This window comes from Canis lupus, chromosome 9 (genome assembly GCF_011100685.1).
Source record: "Canis lupus familiaris isolate Mischka breed German Shepherd chromosome 9, alternate assembly UU_Cfam_GSD_1.0, whole genome shotgun sequence".
In the NCBI taxonomy this organism is placed as follows: Eukaryota; Metazoa; Chordata; class Mammalia; order Carnivora; family Canidae; genus Canis; species Canis lupus.
Window position 1 is genome coordinate 14,652,643 of NC_049230.1, and position 21,668 is coordinate 14,674,310.

Consider the following 21,668-nt stretch of genomic DNA (forward strand, 5'->3'; position numbering starts at 1 on the left):
CTCTCTCTCTCTCTCTCTCCCTCCCCCCCCCCTCCCTCTCTCTCTCTGTGTGTGTCTCATGAACAAATAAAATCTTTTTAAAAAATAAAATCACGGGATCCCTGGGTGGCGCAGCGGTTTAGCGCCTGCCTTTGGCCCAGGGCGCAATCCTGGAGACCCGGGATCGAATCCCACATCGGGCTCCCAGTGCATGGAGCCTGCTTCTCCCTCTGCCTGTGTCTCTGCCTCTCTCTCTCTCTCTCTCTGTGTGACTATCATAAATAAGTAAAAAAAAATTTAAAAAAATAAAAAATAAAAAATAAATAAAATCACAATGAGATATCATGATATGCCCACAAGAATTGTTAAATTAAAATGACAGTGCTAGTGTTGAAGATGTAGGGGAATGGAAGCTCTCATACTGCTCAAGGGAATGAAAAGGGGATAGGACCACTTAGGAAAATATCATGGCATCATCTACTTAGATTGAGGATAAACCCCATGACCCATTGTATTCCTACACATATTCAACATAATTGCATGCACTTGGGAAGCAGCAGACATGTTCTTAGCTGAAGAGTGGTCATAGCCACATTATTTGTAATAGCCCCAAACTGGCAACAGCCCAAATATCTGTCAGCCATAAAATAGATAAATTATGGTATATTCAAACAATGGAATGCTATTTAGTAATGGAATACATAATTACAACTACATGCACCAACGTGGATAAATCTCACAAATAAAATGTTGAGCAAAAAAAGCCCAACACAAGAATAAATGCTCTATGATTCCATTTATATTAAACTCAAAAACAGGCAAAAATACAATGTTCATATGCATACTTGGTGGTTCAGGAATGCAATAAAGAAAAGCAAAGAATTAATTCCCATAAATGAGTAGTGAAGGTAGGGAAGGGAGGGTTTTGAGTAGGAAGAGGCATGCAGAGGGCCTCCCGGGTGGCTGGCAGTGTTCTCTTGGTCTAACTTATTACACAGCACATATCTATTTTTACACATTTTCACATAACATGTGCTCTATTTCACAACAACAAAAAACAAAGAATATATGGATTTGGAAAAGAACCAAAGTGAAGCTTAAACAGACATGAAAAAAAAAATGTAGCTATTGAAATGAAAACTCAGTAAATCTTTTCCTCCTCTTCCCTTCCTGAACAATTCCATCCAAAAGCCTGACCGTCTGTGTAGGGGATAAAGTAGAATGGGAAGCCACAGGAAGTTGCAGCTGGGTGAGGAGTGAGCCTAAGTACACAAGGCACTTAACAGCACCTGGACCCTGGTACGTGCTCCACGTGTGGCAGTTATTATTGTCGTTACAAAGGAATTCTTGGGAGATGGAGTACCCGCCACCTCTGTATCTTGTGTCACATCCCCTGAGCCTCACCTCTGATTCCAGCTGCCTCTGAGACTTCACTCACTTTGTGTTGACAACTTCTTGTTTCAAGTGTACAACACATGCCACTCATTTTCTGTCCTGGTGCTTTGCAGTAAGATGCCAGTGGAAGCCCATGTGGAATGTCCATATACACAGCCTAGAAGTGGGGGAGGCATCACCTCCTGGGACAACCCTCAGTCAATAGGGGTGGAAGCCAATGGAGAGGTCCTCAAGGACAGTTTGGAGAGACATTTTCTCATTGCTCCGAAGGTTCCAAGTGGGATCAAGCCCCAGTTGCCCATAGAAGGGCCCAACTCAACAGTATGCCCTGGTACTGGCTCTTCCTTCAGTCCCTTACACTTGTTCCCGCAGGTCACTTCTCAGATAAATTATTTGCACTGAAGGCCTTATGTCAGGCTTTGCTTTCAGGGCTAGCCCAGGATAAGACAGGGTATCAGAAGACCTTAGAAAGCAGCCCTGGGAAATGGAATTACTGCTTGGATGGATAGCAACAGGCGATGTTCTAAGGGGTAGTGAGGAGGGTGGTGATAACCATTACAGCCATAGCTTCACAATTACTTTACAATTACTAAGACCTTCCCCTACAGTGGGGAAGGAGGCTGAGTATGCAGTGGCTTTAGCACTTTCAAAGGCATGGGGCAATGGTAATTATATGGATTGTGGAGTTGGTTGGCTTCTACTAACTGCTTTAAAAGCTTTGCAAGGAGAAAATGAAAGGCTATTGATTCAGGGCATGCTGTGAAACTTAGAGGCATTTCTGGACTTTAAAACTTCAGAAGGTCTTAACTGGATCAAATCCAATTACCATTATGGTCTGGAGCTTGCTAGCCCCTCCCCAACCCTGTGTTGACTTTTCCTCTTGTTTCACGGCCCTGCCCCCAACTCCTGCTGTCTGAGGTCACCTGCCATATAGGCTACCTGCATCTAAGTCCTTGTTTCAGGCTCTGCTTCAGGAGGGAACTCAAGACAGAAGAAGCAGCCAATGGTGACCAAGTTACCAACTTTATGGCCTCAAAGACTTAAAGATTTTTAAGGGGAGCAGCCAATTCGTATGCCTCAATGTAAGTATCATACCTCAAATAACTAGCCTTTTTTGAATTATTATGTACCTGGCCCTGTTCCAAGACCTTTACATTGATTACCTGAGTTAATTCTCATGGCAGCCCTATAATGCAGTTATTATTTACCCCCCTTTCTCTGCCCCCCAAAAGAAAAAAAACTGAAACACTTAACTTATCCAGAGTCACACAATTAAGACATAACTGAGCCTAAATTATGCTCAGTCTGTCTGACTCTGGAACCCTTACTTTTTTAGTCTCTATGACACACTGATTCCCTCCCAAATAAAAATGTCAACGGAGGGTGCCTAGGTGGCTCAGTCAGTTAAGCATCTGCCTTCAGCTCAGATGATCATGATCCTGGGGTCCTGAAATCAAGCCCTGCATTGTACTCACTGCTCAGTGGGGAGAGCTTCTCCCTCTCCACCATGCCCCTGCTGGTGCTGTCTCTCAATTTTTTTAAAAAAATTTTATTTATTTATTCATGAGAGACACAGAGAGAATGGCAGAGACATAGAGGGAGAAGCAGGCTCCTCACAGGAAGCCTGATACGGGACTTGATCCCTGCACCCGGGATCATGCCCTGAGCTGAAAGCAGACACTCAATTGCTGAGCCACCCAGGCGTCCCTCTCTCTCAAATTTTTAAAAGTCTTTAAAAAAATGTCAGCAGAGAAAGGGCAGAAATTATGCTCATGAATGCTGCTTTATGGCAACAAAATCCTCAAATTAATCTGGATCTGTGTGCGTTGTATCCCTTCCCACCCTAAAGAGGCATTCCCATGGCCAGTGCTTCTGCTGATCTTTGCTAGGATTTAACTCCCAGTTCAACCACTACTACTAAGCTATGAGTGACCTTGTAAAATTACTTAACCCATCTGAATCTAAGAAACAAATATTGCCCTTGTAGGATATTATATAGTTAGTGTCTAATCAGTAGCTATGATTTTTCTAGTTAGAGATCCACTGTTGGGAACAATTAAGACCGGTTCAGGCAACCCCCAGAAGAAGAGCAGAGCAGAAAAGTTTTGGCCAAGTTGTTTTGTTTGTCTAGAGCCCTTCAAATGCCTCTTTGCTTTTATTGGACTTTACTAATAACTCCTAGGATGAGAGATTTAAACTAGATACAATTTGACCTCTGAGGTGGTCTGAATGGTGGCTCCCCAAAAAGGAAAGTCCAGGGCAGCCCAGGTGGCTCAGCGGTTTAGTGCTGCCTGTGGCCCAGGGTGTGATCCTTAGTCTGAGGATCAAGTCCCACGTCTGGCTCCCTGCATGGAGCCTGCTTCTCCCTCTGCCTGTGTCTCTGCCAATCTCTCTCTCTGTCTCTCATGAATAAATAAATAAAATCTTAAAAAAAAGGGGGGGGGGGCGGGGAATCCCTAGGTGGCTCAGGGGTTTAGCGCCTGCCTTTGGCCCAGGATGATCCTGAAGTCCCAGGATCGAGTCCCACGTTGGGCTCCCAGCATGGAGCCTGCTTCTCCCTCTACCTGTGTCTGCCTCTCTCTCTCTCTCTCTATGTCTATCATGAATAAATAAATACAATCTTTAAAAATTAATTAATTAATTGATTAATTAATTTAAAAAAGCTAAGTCCATGTCCTAACTCTTACAAACTGTGAATGTCACCTTATTTGAATAAAGGTCTTTGCAGGGGCACCTGGGTTGCTCAGTTGGTTAAATGGCTGACTCTTGATTTCCACTCAGGTCATGATCTCAGAGTCCAGCCCTGTGTCAGCCTTGTGCTCAGTAGGGAGTCTGCTTGAGGATTCTTTCTCTTGCTCTCCCTCTGCCCCTCCCTCAGCTCTCTCTCTCTCAAATACATAAATAAAATCTTTATTTATTTATTTTTTATTTATTTATGATAGTCACACACACAGAGAGAGAGAGAAAGAGACACAGGCAGAGGGAGAAGCAGGCTCCATGCACCGGGAGCCCGACGTGGGATTCGATCCCGGGTCTCCAGGATCGCGTTCTGGGCCAAAGGCAGGCGCCAAACCGCTGAGCCACCCAGGGATCCCTAAATAAAATCTTTAAAAAGAACAAAAGGTCTTTGTAGATACAACTAAGGATCTCAAGATGAGGTAGGTCATCCTGTGGGGGGAGGAAGGATCATAAATCCAATAACCAGCGTCCTTATAAAAGAAAGGCAAAGTGGGGTGCCTGGGTGGCTCAGTCAGTTGGATGTTTGCCTTTGGCTCAGGTCATGATCTCAGGGTCCTGGGACGGAGCCCTGCATCAGGCTCCCTGCTCAGTGGGGAGTCTGCTTCTCCCTCTGTGCTCTTTCCACTCCCCCAAATAAATTTTAAAAATCTTAAAAAAATAAAAGAAAAGGAAGAGGGGGGGTCCCTGGGTAGCTTCAGCAGTTTGGCACCTGCCTTCAGCCCAGGGCGTGATCCTGGAGTCCCAGGATCAGGTCCCACGTTGGGCTCCCTGCATGGAGCCTGCTTCTCCCTCTGCCTGTGTCTCTGCCTCTCTCTCTCTCTGTCTCTCATGAATAAATAAATAAAATCTTAAAAAAAAGAAAGAAAGAAAGAAAGAAAGAAAGAAAGAAAGAAAGAAAGAAAGAAAGAAAGAAAGAAAGAAAGGAGAAAGAAAGAAAAGGAAGAGGAGGCCATATGAAGACAGAGGCAGAGATTGGAGAGATGTTGCCATAAGCCAAGGAACACCAGGAAACATAAGAAATTGAAAGAGACAAGCAAGGATTCTCCCCTAATGTCTTCAGAGGGACCACAGCTCTGCTGACATCTTGATTTTGGATTTCTGGGCCCCAGAACTATGACAAAATAAATCTCTATTGTTTTAAGCCACCAGTTTGTGGTGATTTGTTCAGATGGGCAAAGTCATCTATTCTCCTTTCTTCCACAGAACACTGTCCTCTCTACAGAACGCTGATAGGAAATGTAGCACATAAAGGCATGCCTTTGACATTAGCTAAGTATTAAAGACTGAGAACATCCATGAAAATCAATGTAAATATTTTTGCAGCCTTCCAAAATCTGAGAGCAAATTGAAATGGTAATGGATAATAAATGTGTACTCAGTGAGTAATCTCACTTTACTCTTATGGTAACTACAGGGACTCTTCAGACACATTTTCAAAGTTACCAATTTTTGTTTTAGAATTTAGACATGATTTTTTCTTCTGAACCTTCAGTGGGCATGGTGGTGGGGACACTGGAAAGATGATCACTATACTGCTTCTAGGATGCACTTATCAAGAGCACAGTGGTCTAGCAATTACTCTTTAAATGATATGGCAATGGGGAGAATGGTCCATACCTAAAAATAGCAGAAGCATTTAAAAACTGTCACCAGTCAGGATCCCACCTGACAAAACTGTTGTCTGATGACAGGATTGGATGTACACAAATAGGCCAAAGGAATAGTGCTAATCATGAAAAATAGTAATTCATTTTAGGTCACCAGTGAGGTATTTTTAAGTATTGATCACATTTGCTTCATGTAAATCAGCTTTATAAAAAGGATCTAACACTGAGATGTATCTTATTTCACAACTTAGATTTCACAAGATGAGATCAGAATAAAGATAGCCAGTTTTATGGTCGTTACAGGCTTCTGAAATATAAAAGAGAAAATAATTCAGTAAAATTAGAACATATATCCATAGAGACTCTAAAAGCACCCTCTCCTCCCCCAAAAACCCCTCATTTTAGTAGCGGGATGGTCTGACAGAACCATGTATTAAGTGTTTTTTCCTGTACTATAAAAATAAATTATTCTTGAAAATGGTTTAAAGTACCCCTGCATCCTTCCTTCTCTTTGGATTTTTTATATGATACTCTCAGTGTCACATTCTTCCCTACTCCCTACCCACCCATCTCTTGATGAGATTTGTTAGGAGCTGTGGTATTGGTTGCTATTGGTTTTCTGGGGGTGTGCATGACGTCCCCATCTACCCCATCCTTGGGCATCTAAAGCCCCAGAGTATGGTGGCCTTACAAAGACTGTGGTCTCATTTTGATACTATCTCTTTCCCAAACTGTGGCTCACCATGAACTCTTGGTGCCACCTCCTGGAACATGGGAGTAGCATAATGGATCTCCTGGGGGTGTCTGATTCCTGGGGTGAAAGATAAAGAACAGAGTTATTGGTCCTATAATCTGAATCTCTGATCACTTGGGGATAGTGGTTTAGCCAGCCACCCTCAAAATGATGTGCAACCTCTGGACTTAGCAGGGAACACTGACCTTCTTGGGCTGTGGGAACACACTGCCGTGGTTCCAAGCCTGGCACAGGTTCCTGACCTGTAAAATGGGAACAACATAAATTAGGACTTAGTGGTGTTTGCATAGACAAGGCAGGCAAATTGCTTAGCACCATGGAACAGGGCCAGCCCTCAGGCAGTGTTGGGCTTGTTCTTATTGTTACCAAGACCTTGAGTCTATTTACCATAAAGCAGTGTATGATGCCTGCATGAAGAGGGCAGAGGCTCTGGAATACAGTGTGGACCATTCCAAACTGACATTAAAAAAAATCTCCAAGGTATGTTGTTAAATGAAAAAAAATCAAGGCATAGAATGATCTGCTAACCCTTTGTTTAGTTGCTAGCATCCACATAGAGTATCTATGGGAGATATTTTAAAAACTGGTTGGTTGCCCCTGTAAAGTGGGATTGACGTCAGGTGGTGAGGGAAAGACATTGTATTCTGTTCCTTTTCATTTTTTTTAACCCATGTATCTGTACAACCTTAAATAAAAAAGACAAAAACCTGAAACCAACCAACCAAACCAATCAAAATACCCAATAAAGTTCTCTTACCTGCTTGATTTGCACAGATATTTGCATATATTCCAACTTCCATGGCCGTATTTCCATTGTCTCTGGGTGTCTTATCTCTCATAGCTTTTCCTACATTAATTGATGCATAATTATTAAATTAAACCAATTCAGCCACATTTTTCTCATTTCCTCTGCTAAGGAGCAGAATCTCCCAAAGACATGAAACAAAGAATCACTTGCTCCAATAGCCTACACTGCTGTCTATTGAAGGAAAACCATGGACTCAGAAAGGAATCCATAGCACCCACTCCTCCAAGCCAGAAGCCCATCTGATTTAATTTCTTGGGTCTGCAAGGAACATCCTCTTATCAGATTACACTTGAGGTGGCCAGAGACACATTTTCTTTCCTTCACTGAAAAGAACAGCCTATAAAAAGCTTTGTAATATCTGCAAGACATCATAAATTACCCAGCTGAGTTCTATTTAGCCCTGGCCAGTAATCAAGAATACTAATTCTGCTTTTGCAAGACTTTTTGTAGGAAGGAAAGATAGGTTTTTAAAAATGTATAAAGTGTATACATTTTGACATCTATTTTCAAGTTTTATGTCAACTGAGTTTCTGACTTCAGGCACAGGAGGCTAACAAGTATCACTTGGTTCTCACCCTAGTTGTGACAGTGTCTCCCCATTCTACAGGTCAGAATGCTGAGGCTCAGGTAAGTGAAGGAGCCTGCCTGACGCCCCTCAGCTCACTGCTGGGTGCTGGTGCTTAGACACACTGTTCTTTGTGCATATCTTGATATTCGTCTATTACTTCCATGCCAAATGAAAAGGCCATTTTTAAAAGATTTATTTATTTATTTATTTATGACAGAGAGAGAGAGAAGCAGAGACACAGGAGGAGGGAGAAGCAAGCTCCATGCCGGGAGCCTGACGTGGGACTCGATCCCGGGACTCCAGGATTGTGACCTGGGCCAAAGGCAGGCACTAAACTGCTGAGCCACCCAGGGATCCCCCGAAAAGGCCATTTTGAAATTTTAAGTAGAAGTGGTCATAAGAGGTGAATATAGCGAGAAACAGTGACTGGGGCTTGATGCAGGACTGAAGGTGAGGCATAGAGCAATAAAACTCTTGTTGAGCTTCCTCAGAGTGGCAGAGCTAGGATGCTGACAAATACAAGGCAAAGCTCTTGCCTTTGCGCAGCTGGCAGTCAGAACCCACTACCTTATTTGCAGGGCCCAGTGCACAGCAAGAATGCAGGGCCTCTTGTTAAAAAATTATGAAGATCTCTGCACCCATGTTCGTAGCAGCAGTATTCACAGCAGCCAAAAGGTGGAAGCAACCCAAGGGCCCATTGACAGATGAATGGATAAACTTAGTGTATATATTTATCTGTATCTACATATCTGTCGTTAACGGAATATTCTTCAGCTTGAGAAATGATGGAGATTTTGACAGATGCACAACATGGATGAATCTCCAGGACATTTCTGCTGAGTGAGATGAGCCAGTCACAAAAGGAGAGATATCGTATGAGCCCATTGTACGAGGTCCCCAGAGTAGCCAAATTCATAGAGACAGAAAGGAGGGTGGTGGTTGCCAGGGGCTGGGACGGTGGGGGGCTCAATGGGGAGAGCTTAATGGGGACAAAGTTTCAGTTTTGCAAGATGAGAAAAGTTCTGTGCATGGATGATGGCGATGACAATGCACTTAATGCCATGAAACTGTATACTTAACAATGGTTAAGATGGCAAATTTTATTGGTATGTATATTTTAAAATTTAAAAAATAATTTAGGGCAGTCTGGGTGGCTCAGTGGTTTAGAGCCGCCTTCAGCCCAGGGCCTGATCCTGAGACCTGGAATCGAGTCCCGTGTCGGCTCCCTGCATGGAGCCTGCTTCTCCCTCTGCCCGTGTCTCTGCCTCTCACTCTCTCTGTCTCTCATGAATAAATAAATAAACAAAATCTTAAAAAATAATAAATAAATAATTTTAAAAAGAGTAAAAAAAAAAAAAGGATTCAGAATTTCAAGACAATGACAACAGAGAATGAAACCTAGTATAGGGCTCTTCTTAGTGAGGGCCCCCTGTGTGACCACACAGGTCACATACCTCCAAGTGATCTAAACAAGAAGGGCTTCCACCAGAGAAGTGAGAACCAGCCTAGGCGTGAGCTGTGCAGGAAGTCTGCTTCATTTACCTTCCCCCTTTGCATCATTTCCTTCGTTGTTTTCCTTGTATCCAATGTTGTATTTCCTTTCCCTTCCTCTTCATCTTCTCTCCTGCTTTCTGTACCCAACATCATGGCAAATAATGAGAAAGCCACTAAAGAACTTACTTGCTTTGTACTTTGGTCGTATCCAAAATGCCAGAATTGAGATTATTATGATTACCACCAGCAATAACCCTGGAAGTAGTAGCTGCAGGCAGAAAGGACAGCTGTATCCACCTAGAAGAAGATGGCATTCACTTCACCACACAGCTTTCTTTTCCAATGACAATGAGCTATGGAATGTTCTGGAAAAGGTGACTACCACTGTCTTTGAAGCTAGCTAATGTACTGTGCACCCCGGTCCCCAGATTCCTATAGGCAGCTGCAACTCTTGAGAGTTAAATTGTGAGTCAGTGAAGTTCTGGAAGTCATGACCAAGTACATCTTCCACAAGGAGTCATACAAGGAAGAGAAAAACAGCGGAGTATTTGACAGACTGATTCCTGGTGGCATCGTTAGGGTCATAAGGCTCAGAACAGTCACTTATTTATTGGGCAAAGCCCTGAGTCATTCTGACATAGTTTATGTTGCCTAAATAGCCACCATTCATTATTAACTGCACACCGGTCACTGTGTTAGGCACTTTCCATGCATTGCCTAATTTATCTCATTGATACTACTCTCATTTTACAAATGAGTAAAGTAAGGCTCAGGGGGGTTAAATGACTTTCCTACAGTCACACAGCTAGTAAGTGGAAGGGCTGTGATTGTAGGCAAAAGCTTGATTCTGGGGCCTGAGTTCAACAGGCTGCCTCATTTGTTAGAACTTACTGATCGCCAGGGCATGGGCTCTATTCTTCAGAAGATAAGGGTGGGTGAAGTGTCCAAACCCAAGCATGCCTACTGCTTTAGCTAACCTCTTTTTTGTTCTATCCTTCTACCTCAACAAGTGTCCTTTCGTAAGGCCCTTCTTATGCAGCCTAGAGGTCTCACGTGCACATGGACCCTCTAGGCTGTATGTACAAATGTTGTCCATGCCCCCCCCCCACAAACAGCCCCTTTACTTGGGTCCAGGGATGCTCACTTCCTTTCTGTAGTACAACCTTGGGAGGATAAGCTGGGAATGAGACTTGTGTAGGCCCTGGAAGGGGGTTCTGATCTGATTGGGTGGGAAATTCAGGTCCAGGTACCCAGCATATGGTTTAGGAAAGTGGGACAAGGTCCAGGTGGGGACATGAGAATATGCTGGACTCCTCAGCCTATGGGAAGATGCATGGCCAAGAAGCACCAGAGCAATGCCCTCTAAAACACAGGACTAGGACAGGAGCCCTTCTCACCCCAAGGGTGGTCCTGGCGGTCTACACTCACCAACCCTTAGCAGTGGGCAGTAAACAGTCAAGCAGGCAAGCAGAGGTGTTAGAAATCAACGGAAAAGCAAGAGAGAATCAAATCCCGGCAACTCTGAGAGAAATGTGAATTCTGATATGATTGCTTAGAACCTGGCCAGTGGAAGATCAAGCAGGAAGCACGGTCAAGTGGGGAAGTCTCCATACAAGATCCCCTTCTGACCTAGTTTCTAGGCTTGTCTTCTTCCTTTTCATGGCAGAAAGAAACCCCCAATCAGAGTTGGTGTAGAACCTCCCAAAAGAAAGGAATTTGGATGCAGATGGCCAGCAAGGAAAGAGGGATGGGAGGAGTAGCTGCAGTTTCTGGAAGCAAATCCAGATCCTGTGGAAAGAGCTCCCATAGCCCTTACCTGTTTGGGGATTGATGAGGATTGGCTGACTGTATCTTGTGTGATCAGGCAACTCGTTTTTAGCTTTGCACCTATACTCCTCCATTTCTCCAGCACTGTTCTTGGTTACGTTGAATTCAGCAGGCTCCCTTACATACTTGGGAATAGCTGGTGATATGGCAATATTTTTCTCAAAGAAAGTATAAGTGATGGGCAGAGAGCCATTGAAGGAGATACAACGTAGTGTTATATGTCGGTCTGTTTCTATTTTAACAACATTAACGTTCAGCACTGGTGTGATCACTGGGTCTAGAAAAATGAAAGTGTGTGTTAAAGGGATAAGCAAATTGGATTCACTCACGCAGTCCACAAAATGGATTGAACCCCTGTTCTGTTCCCGACTGTGGACCCAAAGATGAATGACACCCCTTCTTGAAAAGTCAAGAAGCTGGCATCCCGGTGAGAAAGACTGATGATATGTGGTTAGCTCCACTCAGTGTGGCACAAGCCAGGTGCTGAGAATGCCAGAGGGTGGAGGCTGTCTCTCTGCTTTGAGGAATCAGAGCACAAACTTGTCTTTCATCAGAAGGCTCAATCTGTTGCTGAGAATGAGTATAGTTTTTTCAAAGATCTAGTTCCAAGTATGAAGTTGAGAGGTGCTTTTATTTCTAATCTTTATAAGGCTACAGTGGGTTTTTTAAATCAAATCTAAAAATATCATCTCTTCTAACTATATTTTTATTTATAGAATTCATCTCTACAGTTATCTTTTACTTCTTCCCACAAGCAGGAAGTAACCCTGGTAAATAGGTTCAAGGGAACTTTTCAGAAGGCAGTCTTTGGGTCTGCTAGACTCTGTCAAATCATATCCTATTTTGCGGGAGAACCCAGCTATATTATTTACTTTATAATTCATTAATAGGGACACCTGGGTGGCTCAGTTGGTTAAACCTCTGCCTTCGGCTCAGATCATGATCCTGGGGTTCTGGGATCGAGGCCCATGTTAGGCTCCCTGTTCAATGGGGACTCTGCTTCTCCCTCTCCCTCTGCCCGCCCCCCCACTTCTGTGCTTTCTCTCTCTCACTCATTCTCTCTCAAATAAAAAAATATATATATTTTATTAATAAAGCAGTATTATAGGAAAGGAAGGATAATTGTTGAGTATCCATCATGTACCAGGCTTGCTATTCACATTACCTCATTTCACATCACAACTGTACTACAAGGAAGGTAGTACCATGCCCATTCCACCAGTGAATGAACTGTGATTCAGAGGTTAAGAAATTAGTCCAAGGTCACTCAGCTAGTAAACAGCAGATCCAGTTGGCTTGGGCCAACTCCCAAGCAGATTTTTTCTTTAAACAATATCAGGTTGGCACAGAAACAATGAAATACAGGGACCAAAGTATAAGTAAAATCAAAGAAAATAATTTAGAATCTCCTTATTCCATCCCTCCCTTGAGCAGGAATCCCTGGGGCAGCATCCTTGACAGAGCAGCACCTGGCAACAGTGGCCTCAGAGAACAACTTTGGGAACAGTGATGGTGGCCTTGGAACGCAACTTGGGGAAGAACACCAACAGCACCAATAATTCATTCTTCCTATGGAACTGAAGTCTACATCCCGTAATTTTCAGGAAAGAGCAGTTGAAACATACTTGAGGAAACATGGACTCTTCTCTGAGATGACATGATCCAAACTAGACCAAGGATTGATATCTCAATTGACTGGAAAAATGTAAACTTTCCTGAGAGTTTGTAAAAGGACTGGCCAAGGGGATCATAGCATCATAGTGATTGGAGTAAGAGAGTTGCTACTCTTCACTAAACCAGTTATATTTTTACAAATTTCAAGGAATCCGTGAAGACTCATTCAGCTGTCACCTTTCCCAGAAGACCTTTCCTAAATCCTCTAGGCTGAAGTACTTCCTCTTCTGCTTCCCATCCTTTTATTATCTGATCCACTTGGATGTCTATGGTCCTCTCAAATGTAACCTGTTTGAAACTGAACTCTAGCTAATCTGCTAATTACTGAAAAATCAATAGGTAGATAAACATATACTAAAATCCAATTGTTTAAAAAATGTTTTTATTCACATATTCATTCATTCATCCATCCATCCATTCACTTATTTTACTATGGTAAGAAGAGTTAACATGAGATCTACTTTCTTAAATTTTTAAGTGCTCAATACAGTGTTATTAACTATGTACAGCAAAATGTTGTACCGCAAGATCTGGAGAACTTACTCATGTTGCATACCCAAAACCTTATACCCATTAAACAATTTTCATTTTCCCCAACTCCTCGTTCTTCCAGTTTTCCCCATCTCAGTAAATGCACCACTTCCCATCGGCTGATCATATTAGATATCTGGAAGTCATTCTTGATTCCTTCTTCACCTTCACTAACCTGTGAACCCAAATCAAATCTAATAATCTAACAAGTCCTACGGTTTCTTCCTCCAAAATACACTTTGAATCCACTTACATCTCCATTGTCCATCCTCACCATTGTTTGTCTCCTGGATGACTGCAAAAGCCTCTCAACCAATCCCCAACTCCTACTCTTGCCCTGCCTCACCTAGAATGGAATAACTTTGAAGACGATAAACTGGGTGCCAGGCCCTGACTTGTTCCCTTCCCTCTCCCTTCTCACCTGAGGTCACACTCCCCTCATCTGATTTTCAGCCATACCAGCCTCCTTTTTTAGGTCCATCCCAATCAGCCAAGATCTTTCCCAAGTTGGAACCCTTGCACAGGCTATTGTCCTTTGACTAGAGCCCTCTTTCCCTGTTTCTTCACATGGCTAATTCCTTCTCATTCTTCAGGACTCTAGTTAAATGTCATCCCTTTGTAAAGCCATCCCTAACTACCCTATCTAAGTAGATTGCTTCACCGTCCTCTGCTTCTCTTCATCACTGTGCCATTTTACTTTTCCTTCATAACAATCACCATAGTTTGTGATTACGAATTTGTTTGGGTACTTGGGTTTTGTATCTCCCCAACTAGACTGGAAGCTCCACCAGGGCAGAAATTAATGTATATCCCAGAGCTTGGCACATTTGAGATATCATTAAATATTTGATGAGTGAATCAATGATTAATGAATTTGTGTTCATGGTTTATATCCCTATTGAGTTGGGGACAAGAACATGTCTTAGGCATCATTGAAACCCCAGCAACGCCCAACAAATTACTTGCATCTGGGTAAGCACTCAATAGATATCTACTAATCTGATCTAAATGAAGAGAAAACAGTTTTATAATCCATCAAAACAGTTCGGGCAACCCAGGTGGCTCAGTGGTTTAGTGCCGTCTTCAGTCCAGGGCCTGATCCTGGAGACCCAGAATCGAGTCCCATGTCAGGCTCCCTGCATGGAGCCTGCTTCTCCCTCTATCTGTGTCTCTGCCTCTCACTCTCTGTCTCTCGTGAATAAATAAATACAATCTTAAAAAAAAAAAAAAAGTTCTACAGGACAGTGCGATTACTGTAACAAATTGCAGGAAATGTGTGCATTTACTTGGAAGGCAGGATGTGGGACAATTTTATACATATCTGTGGGACAGAAGCTCAGGAAATGAAGACTTGAGGTTTATTAATCAGCTAATTTGAAGCTTCAGCCATCAAGTTCATAAGTCATCTAAAATAAGCCCTGTAAGGGTTTATTCCTTGCCGAAGTGTAGGCCCCTGTTATTCAAATGGAGGAAACCCACACCAGTGGTGGGATTTGCCATCCTTTCTCATGCTGAATCTCAGTAATTTGAAGGGCATTTGGATGCTTTCCCTGCAAAGTGAGTGACTACTCTCCTCACCCCATTCTGCACACAATAGACTGAGACTCAATCAGAGTTAAAACCAATGTTAGCATTGTACTGCCTATCTTCTCAATTCATATTTAACAATTGAGGACTGGTGGTATATCAAAGGTGTAATGAAAGGGAATAACCAAAGTTTCACAAGAAGCTGATGGTACACAGGTTCCCCCATGCTCATCCCATTTCTCTTTCTGCAATACCACTGCCCAGTCCGGTCTGGTGGCCTACACTGACCACCAGAGAATATTATCAGCTGGGGGACTGCCCTCACATTATGCACAACATCCCAAGACCATGTTTACAGGTGTTTTCTCCCCTCTTCGCACTTCTTTTACAATATGGCTTCTATTCAGTTTGTGTTCAAAACTGTCCTATGATGGTTGGTTTTAACTTGGATCTCCTAAAGCCGTGTGCAGAAATTTGCATGTAATCTCATGAATGTTTCTCAGGGAAAGTACCCATCACTATCATTGATTATTAAGATGGTTATAACCTAATAAGCTAAAAAGCATTGAGCTAGAGCAGTGATGTCCAATAGAGCTTTTTGTAATGATGGAAATGTTCTGTCTGCATTGTCTAATATGGCTGGCTGTATTGAATACTTGAAATAAGACTAATAAGACTAAGAAGTGAGCTTTTTATTTCATTTAATTTTAATTAATTTGGATTTAAATGTAATTAACCACATGTGGCTAGTGGTCTAGCCACTAGTGCTTGAGAATGCAGACCTAAAGATCACTCAAGGATTTGATCAGTAAGTCAGAGCTCCTATGTTTAGAAACCTCCAGGTACAAGTCACACATATTAGCTGGAAACCCTCTCTCCTTCTCCCAGGAATCCATTATCAAGGTCATCTTTATAAATGAGACCATTAATGCTAGGTTGTGAGAGGCTTAGGGTGGAAAGATAGGAAAGAAAAATATAGCAGTTATAAGATGTGCTGGCTGATGCGGTACCCGATGGATGGTCACTGTAAAGGGGAGAAGGTGGGAAAGACCTGGGGCTTTGAAGGCCCTTGCCACAGTGTCCAGTACTGATTCTAAGACTTCCTGAATCTTCAGAGAAAAAGTAATTTTTTTTTTTTTTTTTGAAAAAGTAATTTTTGCCTACATGATGGGAATCCTAGAGTAAAACATCTAGAAAAGATCTCAACAATTTCCCAAATTGTTCAGATAAGACTTTTTGTCTAAGGCAATCAGGCTATTATTATCTGAAATAGCTAGAAGTCTTTGGAAGAGGTATGAGGGATTGCCAAGATGTCATTCCCCCAATTACAAGCCATTGCATTTGGCCACTCTACCCACTATCCTCCATTCAGCTGAATACAGCATATCTCTGCAAGCCTGGAAGACACAAGCTGAGCAGTTGGTCACATGATCCCAGCTTAAATGAGAGTACTTGCTTCAGTACAACAACCCCAGCTACAGAGGGCTCAGTGAAGATCCTGCCTTGATTTGTAGACCTGTACAAGATCAGCAAATATCTATCCCAATTTCAAACTCACTCCCAGGACCTCACTCTTAGGAGCTCTGTTTGAAAGTGGGCCCCTCTTCTTCTGGTATTATGTTTTCAAAACTGACAAGGGTAGGAAAATAAAACCCAAAGCTTATTCAGGAAGGAAAATTGGATCGAACATTTAATGTTTCATGTTAAGTCTGGCAATGCTGACTCTATGTATTATTGTTTAGATAAATCTTCTATTAATCATTTAAAAGTAGTCTTTAGAAGAGAAAGTAAAATAGAATTATTAAGAATAATGATCTCAGTGACATACTTTCCAGGCTCTTGAGTGAGTATTTGTAGGGGAGCAGAGAGACCATTGTAGAACAGGAAAGAATCCGGTAAATCACAGGGATCCCCCAAGAATGAGTGCTCTACTTACCAACAAATATGAAGTTGAACTCACGACTGTACTTGCTAATTGAACAGTTAGAAATTTGAGCTTTGCATTTGTAGGGGCCCAACTCATGGGCTTCTGAGATGCTTAGGTTAAAAATCACGGGTTCACCTTTTCCATTCTGGGTTCTCAGGTGTTTCTCATTCCGAAACAAAAAATAAGTGATCTCTAGTGATTTGTTCTGATTGGAACAAATTAGTGATACATTTTGACCTCTCCTGACTGCTTTTGTTTCTGAGTCCAAACTTGGAGAAAGGAGTTCTGGAAAACAGTAACACAAGAAAAAGTCTTTGTTAATGTCCCTTAATAACTAACTGGTGATCCAGCCACATTTTGTGGGTCAAGGTGGTAGAGACACTGGTCTCTACCTTGCCTGTACAGCTAGGCTTACGAGTGTGTGAGGAAGCCTTGGCAAATACCAGAGCTCCTCCCAGTGATGCATGGGGGGCCCTGACAAGCTCTCTCATGCTTGTCACCTCTTCTGCCAGTGAGAACTTGAAGTGGACACTCTGATTTTTTTTCTTTCTTTTTTAAAATTTAAATTCCAGTTAGTTGGGGTACCTGGGTGGCTCAGTTGGTTAAGTGTCTGCCTCTGGCTCAGGTCATGATCCTACGGTCCTGGGATCAAGCCACACGTCAGGCTCCCTGCTCAGGGGGGAGCCTGCTTCTCTTTCTCCCCACCCTCTCTCATACACATGCACTTGTTCTCTCAAATAAATAAGTAAAAATTTTTTTAAATTCCAGTTAATTGACACATTACTTTCAGATGTACAATTTAGTGAAGTGCGCTCTTTTAACACTTGCTATTCTGACTTAGAAATATTAATTGATGGTTCATATCTCTAAAAGATAAGGACTTTTTTGACGTAAACATAACAGTACTATTATCCCACTAAAAATTAATAACACTTTTAAAATATCATCAAACATCTAGTTAGTGTTCAAATTTCCCTAATTGTCTGCTGTTGTCATTGTTTTGGATTCAAAATGACCCACTGTAATTAGTTGATATATTTCTTACGTCTGTTTTTTTAACATTTTATTTATTTATTCATGAGAGGTACACAGAGAGAGGCAGAGACACAGGCAGAGGGAGAGGCAGGCTCCATGCAGGGAACCCGATGTGGGACTCCATCCCGGGACTCCAGGATCATGCCCTGCGCCAAAGGCAGTCGGTCCACAACTGAGCCACCCAGGGGTCCCTTTTATTTTCTTTTTCTTACATCTTTTTAAATCTATAGACATTTCCATTTCTCTTTTCTTTTTCTCCCCCTGCAATTTATTTGTTGAAAATGGCAAGCTGTTTGTTCTATAGCATTTTCCACGATCTGGATTTTGTTGATCACAATGCCATGGTATCCTTTACCATGTTCCTCTGTCCCCTGCCCAAAGGCTTAATAAAATCCAGATTAGCTTTTATTTAGCAAGAATGCATGGTGGTAGAGTGTACTTCCATTAGGAGGTATATAATGTCTGATCATCTCTCTTTTTGTTTCTTAGTTGGCTTTGACAATAATCACTTGGAAGCATTATTTCATTAGAGGTTGCAAAATGGTTTTAGACTAATTCTATCCCTCTTTTTTCATTTATTATCTGAAATAATTCTATAAAGAGAAGCTTGCCCCATCAACTTTTTGGTTATACTGAGATATGATTTACATAGAAAAGGCAGGATAAATGCTTGGATCACTCCATTTATTGACCAGTTCTGAAAATAATGAGTTGGTGTCTTAGCATCTTGTAACAGTGGGATGTTCTTCTTTCATTATTGTTATTTTTTGTTTAAGAATCATTATAAACTCATAGTTTAAACATATTTAATGTATTTCAATCCATTGCAATTATTATTTTTATTGTGCCATTTTTTGACCATGGGAAACAACTCTAAACCAACTCCTGAGACCTTTTTTTGCTTTGTTTTTGCTCGTTTTAAGATTTTATTTATTTATTTGAGAAGGAAGAGAGCATGAGCGAGCAGGGGGAGAAGCAGAGGGTTTGTTTGTTTTTAAGTAGGCTCTATGCTCAATGTGGTGCTCAACTCACCACCCCTGAGATCAAGAGTCCTATGCTCTACCAACTGAGCCAACCAGGCACCCCTCCTGAGCCCTTTTGACACTACCCAGTAGTCTTTGAGTGCTTGTGTATTTGTATTTTATTATTTTAAAATGCCAAGGGAAAAATAACACTCATCAGAAAAACTAATGTAAAAAGAATAAAATTAGTAAAGAATTAAGAGAATATTAGAAAATAGAGATGCCTGGATGGCTCAGTGGTTGAGTATCTGCCTTTAGCCCAGGGCATGATTCCGGGATCTTGAATAGAGTCCCACATCGGGCTCCTTGCAGGGAGCCTGCTTCTCCCTCTGCCTGTGTCTCTGCCTCTCTCTGTGTGTCTCTCATGAGTAAATAAATAAAATCTTAAAATAAAAAGTTATTATATCATCTGAGGGGAAAAGTTCTTCCAAGTAAGGCACAAAAATTTAAAGGCACAACAAAAACATTGAAAAACTGACTAAAATATAAAGTTTCCCTATGGCAAAATTAAGACAAGTGACAGCCTAAAAAGAAATACTTAACACATAAATGAAAGTGAAGGATTCTTTTTATACATGTAAGTCAATGGCAAATGAATAAGAAAAAGACAAATAAATGGATAAATAATATGAATAGGTAATTCCCAGAAGAATGAATGCAGAGAGCCATTAAATATGTGAGGGCCAAGGGATGACTTGGGTGGAGAAGGGGCTTAAGCCCCTCAGAAATGCCATGGATACCTCCCTTTCCACTAACATTTTTTCAGTGTTACATAACTTAGCTTCAAGACACAGTCTCTCCTCTCTTCCATTTCCTCTCTGTGGAACTGAGTGTTCATGACTAATAAACATGAAAAAGATGCTCAACCTCACAAGTAATGAGACAACTACAAATTACAACGACACTGAGATACTGGTCTTTATTCATCAGATTGGGACACATTTACAAATGGATTGTCTCTGCTGTTGGAGAGGCATGGGAAACACTTGCTTATGTGAGTAGTCATGGTGACGGGTTCAGAGTGTTGGGAGGGCAACCTAGCAATTCAGATGTACATGGCCTTTGACCTGGCAATTTCACCTCTAGGATTTTAATCTCCAGAGATGCTCTCATCCTCTCATGAGTCCGCAAAGGATGTTTTGTACGATGATGTTTATTGCAGTGTTGTTTACATTACAAAGAAAAAAATGGAACAATCAGTAAGGGGGATGGTTACGTCAACTATGGCTGAGTCATATTACCAAGCACCATGAAAAAGGAGCCAAGTCTACATCTACTGCTTACAAGGATGTCTGTGATTATTGTTATCTAAAAAAAGGACAAGTCATGAAGGGTTTGTTTACTATGGTACTGAACAGAGAATGAATGACTGTTAATAGTGGTTGCTTCTGGAAGTGGAAGAGAACTGTAGGGTATCACAGCACTTTCATATTTCATATAGTAACAACAACCTGGCCTAGCATTTATTGACGGCTCACCATACACCAAACACTGTACTGAGGGACATGGCTTGTCTCACTCAGTCCTGACAAGAACCCTCCCCTAGGTGCTTTTATTTTCCCAACATCACAAAGGAAAGAGATTAAGTGGTTGCATCATGCACCCAGGCTTCCTGCTGGAAAATGGTAGAACCAGGGTTAGGACCATGACCCTGGCTGGTCTAGCTCTATGATGATAAACTGCCTCTCAGTATATATTTTTATTTTGTTGCTTGAATTATTTTACAATGATTACGTGTTGATTTTCTACATTAAAAGAAACAACAACAGCAGGGACACCTGGCTGGTTCAGTTGGTTAACCTTGACAACTCTTGATTTTGGCTCAGGTCATGATCTCCAGGTTCTGGGATGGAGCCCCACATCCGGCTCTGTGCTCCAGTGGGGAGTCTACTTGAGATTTTCTCTCTCCCTCTCCTTCTGCCCCTCTCCCTGTTCACACACACACTCTCTCTAAAATACATAAATAAATCTTTAAAAAACAACCTAGAAAGAAAGAAAAATATTTCTTTGTAAAAACAATCTCAATATTTATCTCCAAATCTCAGGAAAGAGGCTTCAACTCCCTGCTTCACATCTCATCATTTTAAACTGTAGGTTTTTGAGAAGACTTGACTCTGGTTGCTCATCTAAAAGCATAGAAAGACTTATTCATGAACAGTCGTGTTGAAAGTTGACCATCCCCACTGTGTCGGTGAAAATGGTTTCCGTAAAAGAGAGAAGGAAGTAAATGAAACTTACTGTTTATTCCTCTTGTCTCACAATCCAGAGCAGCTTTTTGAAGTGAAAGAGAGAAAAGGAACGCGAGAAAACTCCTTTTCCACATCACGTTGGTTTGGAGATGCAAGCTTCAAAATGGTAAATAAGCCTTACATGTGGGAGAAGAAAAGAAGCCCCAAAAGAACAGTTTATTCAAATGACTCCATATTCTGTCAGAAGAAATCAGAGAGGGGGGCAAAGGAGGCGTGGTGGCCCCAGGGTGGTGAGTCATTCAGGGACTTCCTCTTTTTTGGCCAAGTTAAAGAAATTAGAGTTGCTGGGACAAGCTTAAAACAATATGACTGGGTGGTTTGACCAACCTGTGTTCCCTCAATGAGTTCTTATACAAAAAGAGAGAGATGTGATAGGTTGCCCTAACTCTGGCTGTCTGGAAAGCTGGACAGTGGGAAGAAGAAGGAAAAATTTGACTGTGATATTGTCTTTGTGAATCAGATGTCTCTGATCATCTCTCTCTGGATTCGGCCTATATCAAAAAGAATTTAGTGGAAGTTTGGTTTAGTTTTG

General features: G+C 41.8%; 2 protein-coding genes across 5 annotated transcripts in view; one reads left to right on the plus strand and one right to left on the minus strand.

Moving 5' to 3' along the window:
* The window catches only part of POLG2 (DNA polymerase gamma 2, accessory subunit), a 39,879-nt gene extending 25,634 nt beyond the window's left edge, over nucleotides 1–14,245 (plus strand). The window contains exons 8-9 of one of the 3 annotated variants that reach the window (XM_038546854.1): nucleotides 2,337–2,456; nucleotides 12,606–14,245. In XM_038546854.1, coding sequence (XP_038402782.1) covers nucleotides 2,337–2,418 — 82 coding nt within the window. In that variant the 3' untranslated portion in view covers nucleotides 2,419–2,456; nucleotides 12,606–14,245. Of the gene's footprint in view, nucleotides 1–2,336; nucleotides 2,457–5,316; nucleotides 6,115–12,605 lie in introns of those variants that run through there. The other 2 variants (XM_038546855.1, XM_038546856.1) reach the window with 2 other exon arrangements.
* On the minus strand, nucleotides 5,835–21,385 carry MILR1 (mast cell immunoglobulin like receptor 1). Of its 2 annotated transcripts, XM_038546857.1 has the most exons (8): nucleotides 21,126–21,379; nucleotides 16,840–17,115; nucleotides 11,161–11,448; nucleotides 9,531–9,641; nucleotides 7,232–7,321; nucleotides 6,660–6,716; nucleotides 6,463–6,531; nucleotides 5,835–6,027 (listed from the first exon to the last, which is right to left on the minus strand). In XM_038546857.1, the coding sequence occupies exons 1-8, from the start codon at nucleotides 21,208–21,210 to the stop codon at nucleotides 5,975–5,977; spliced, it is 1,029 nt and encodes a 342-aa protein (XP_038402785.1). In that variant the 5' UTR covers nucleotides 21,211–21,379; the 3' UTR covers nucleotides 5,835–5,974. The 2 variants fall into 2 exon arrangements, with proteins under 2 accessions (XP_038402785.1, XP_038402786.1); XM_038546858.1 differs by lacking the exon at nucleotides 16,840–17,115 and having other exon boundaries at nucleotides 21,126–21,385.
* Between the last annotated feature and the right edge of the window lie 283 nt (nucleotides 21,386–21,668).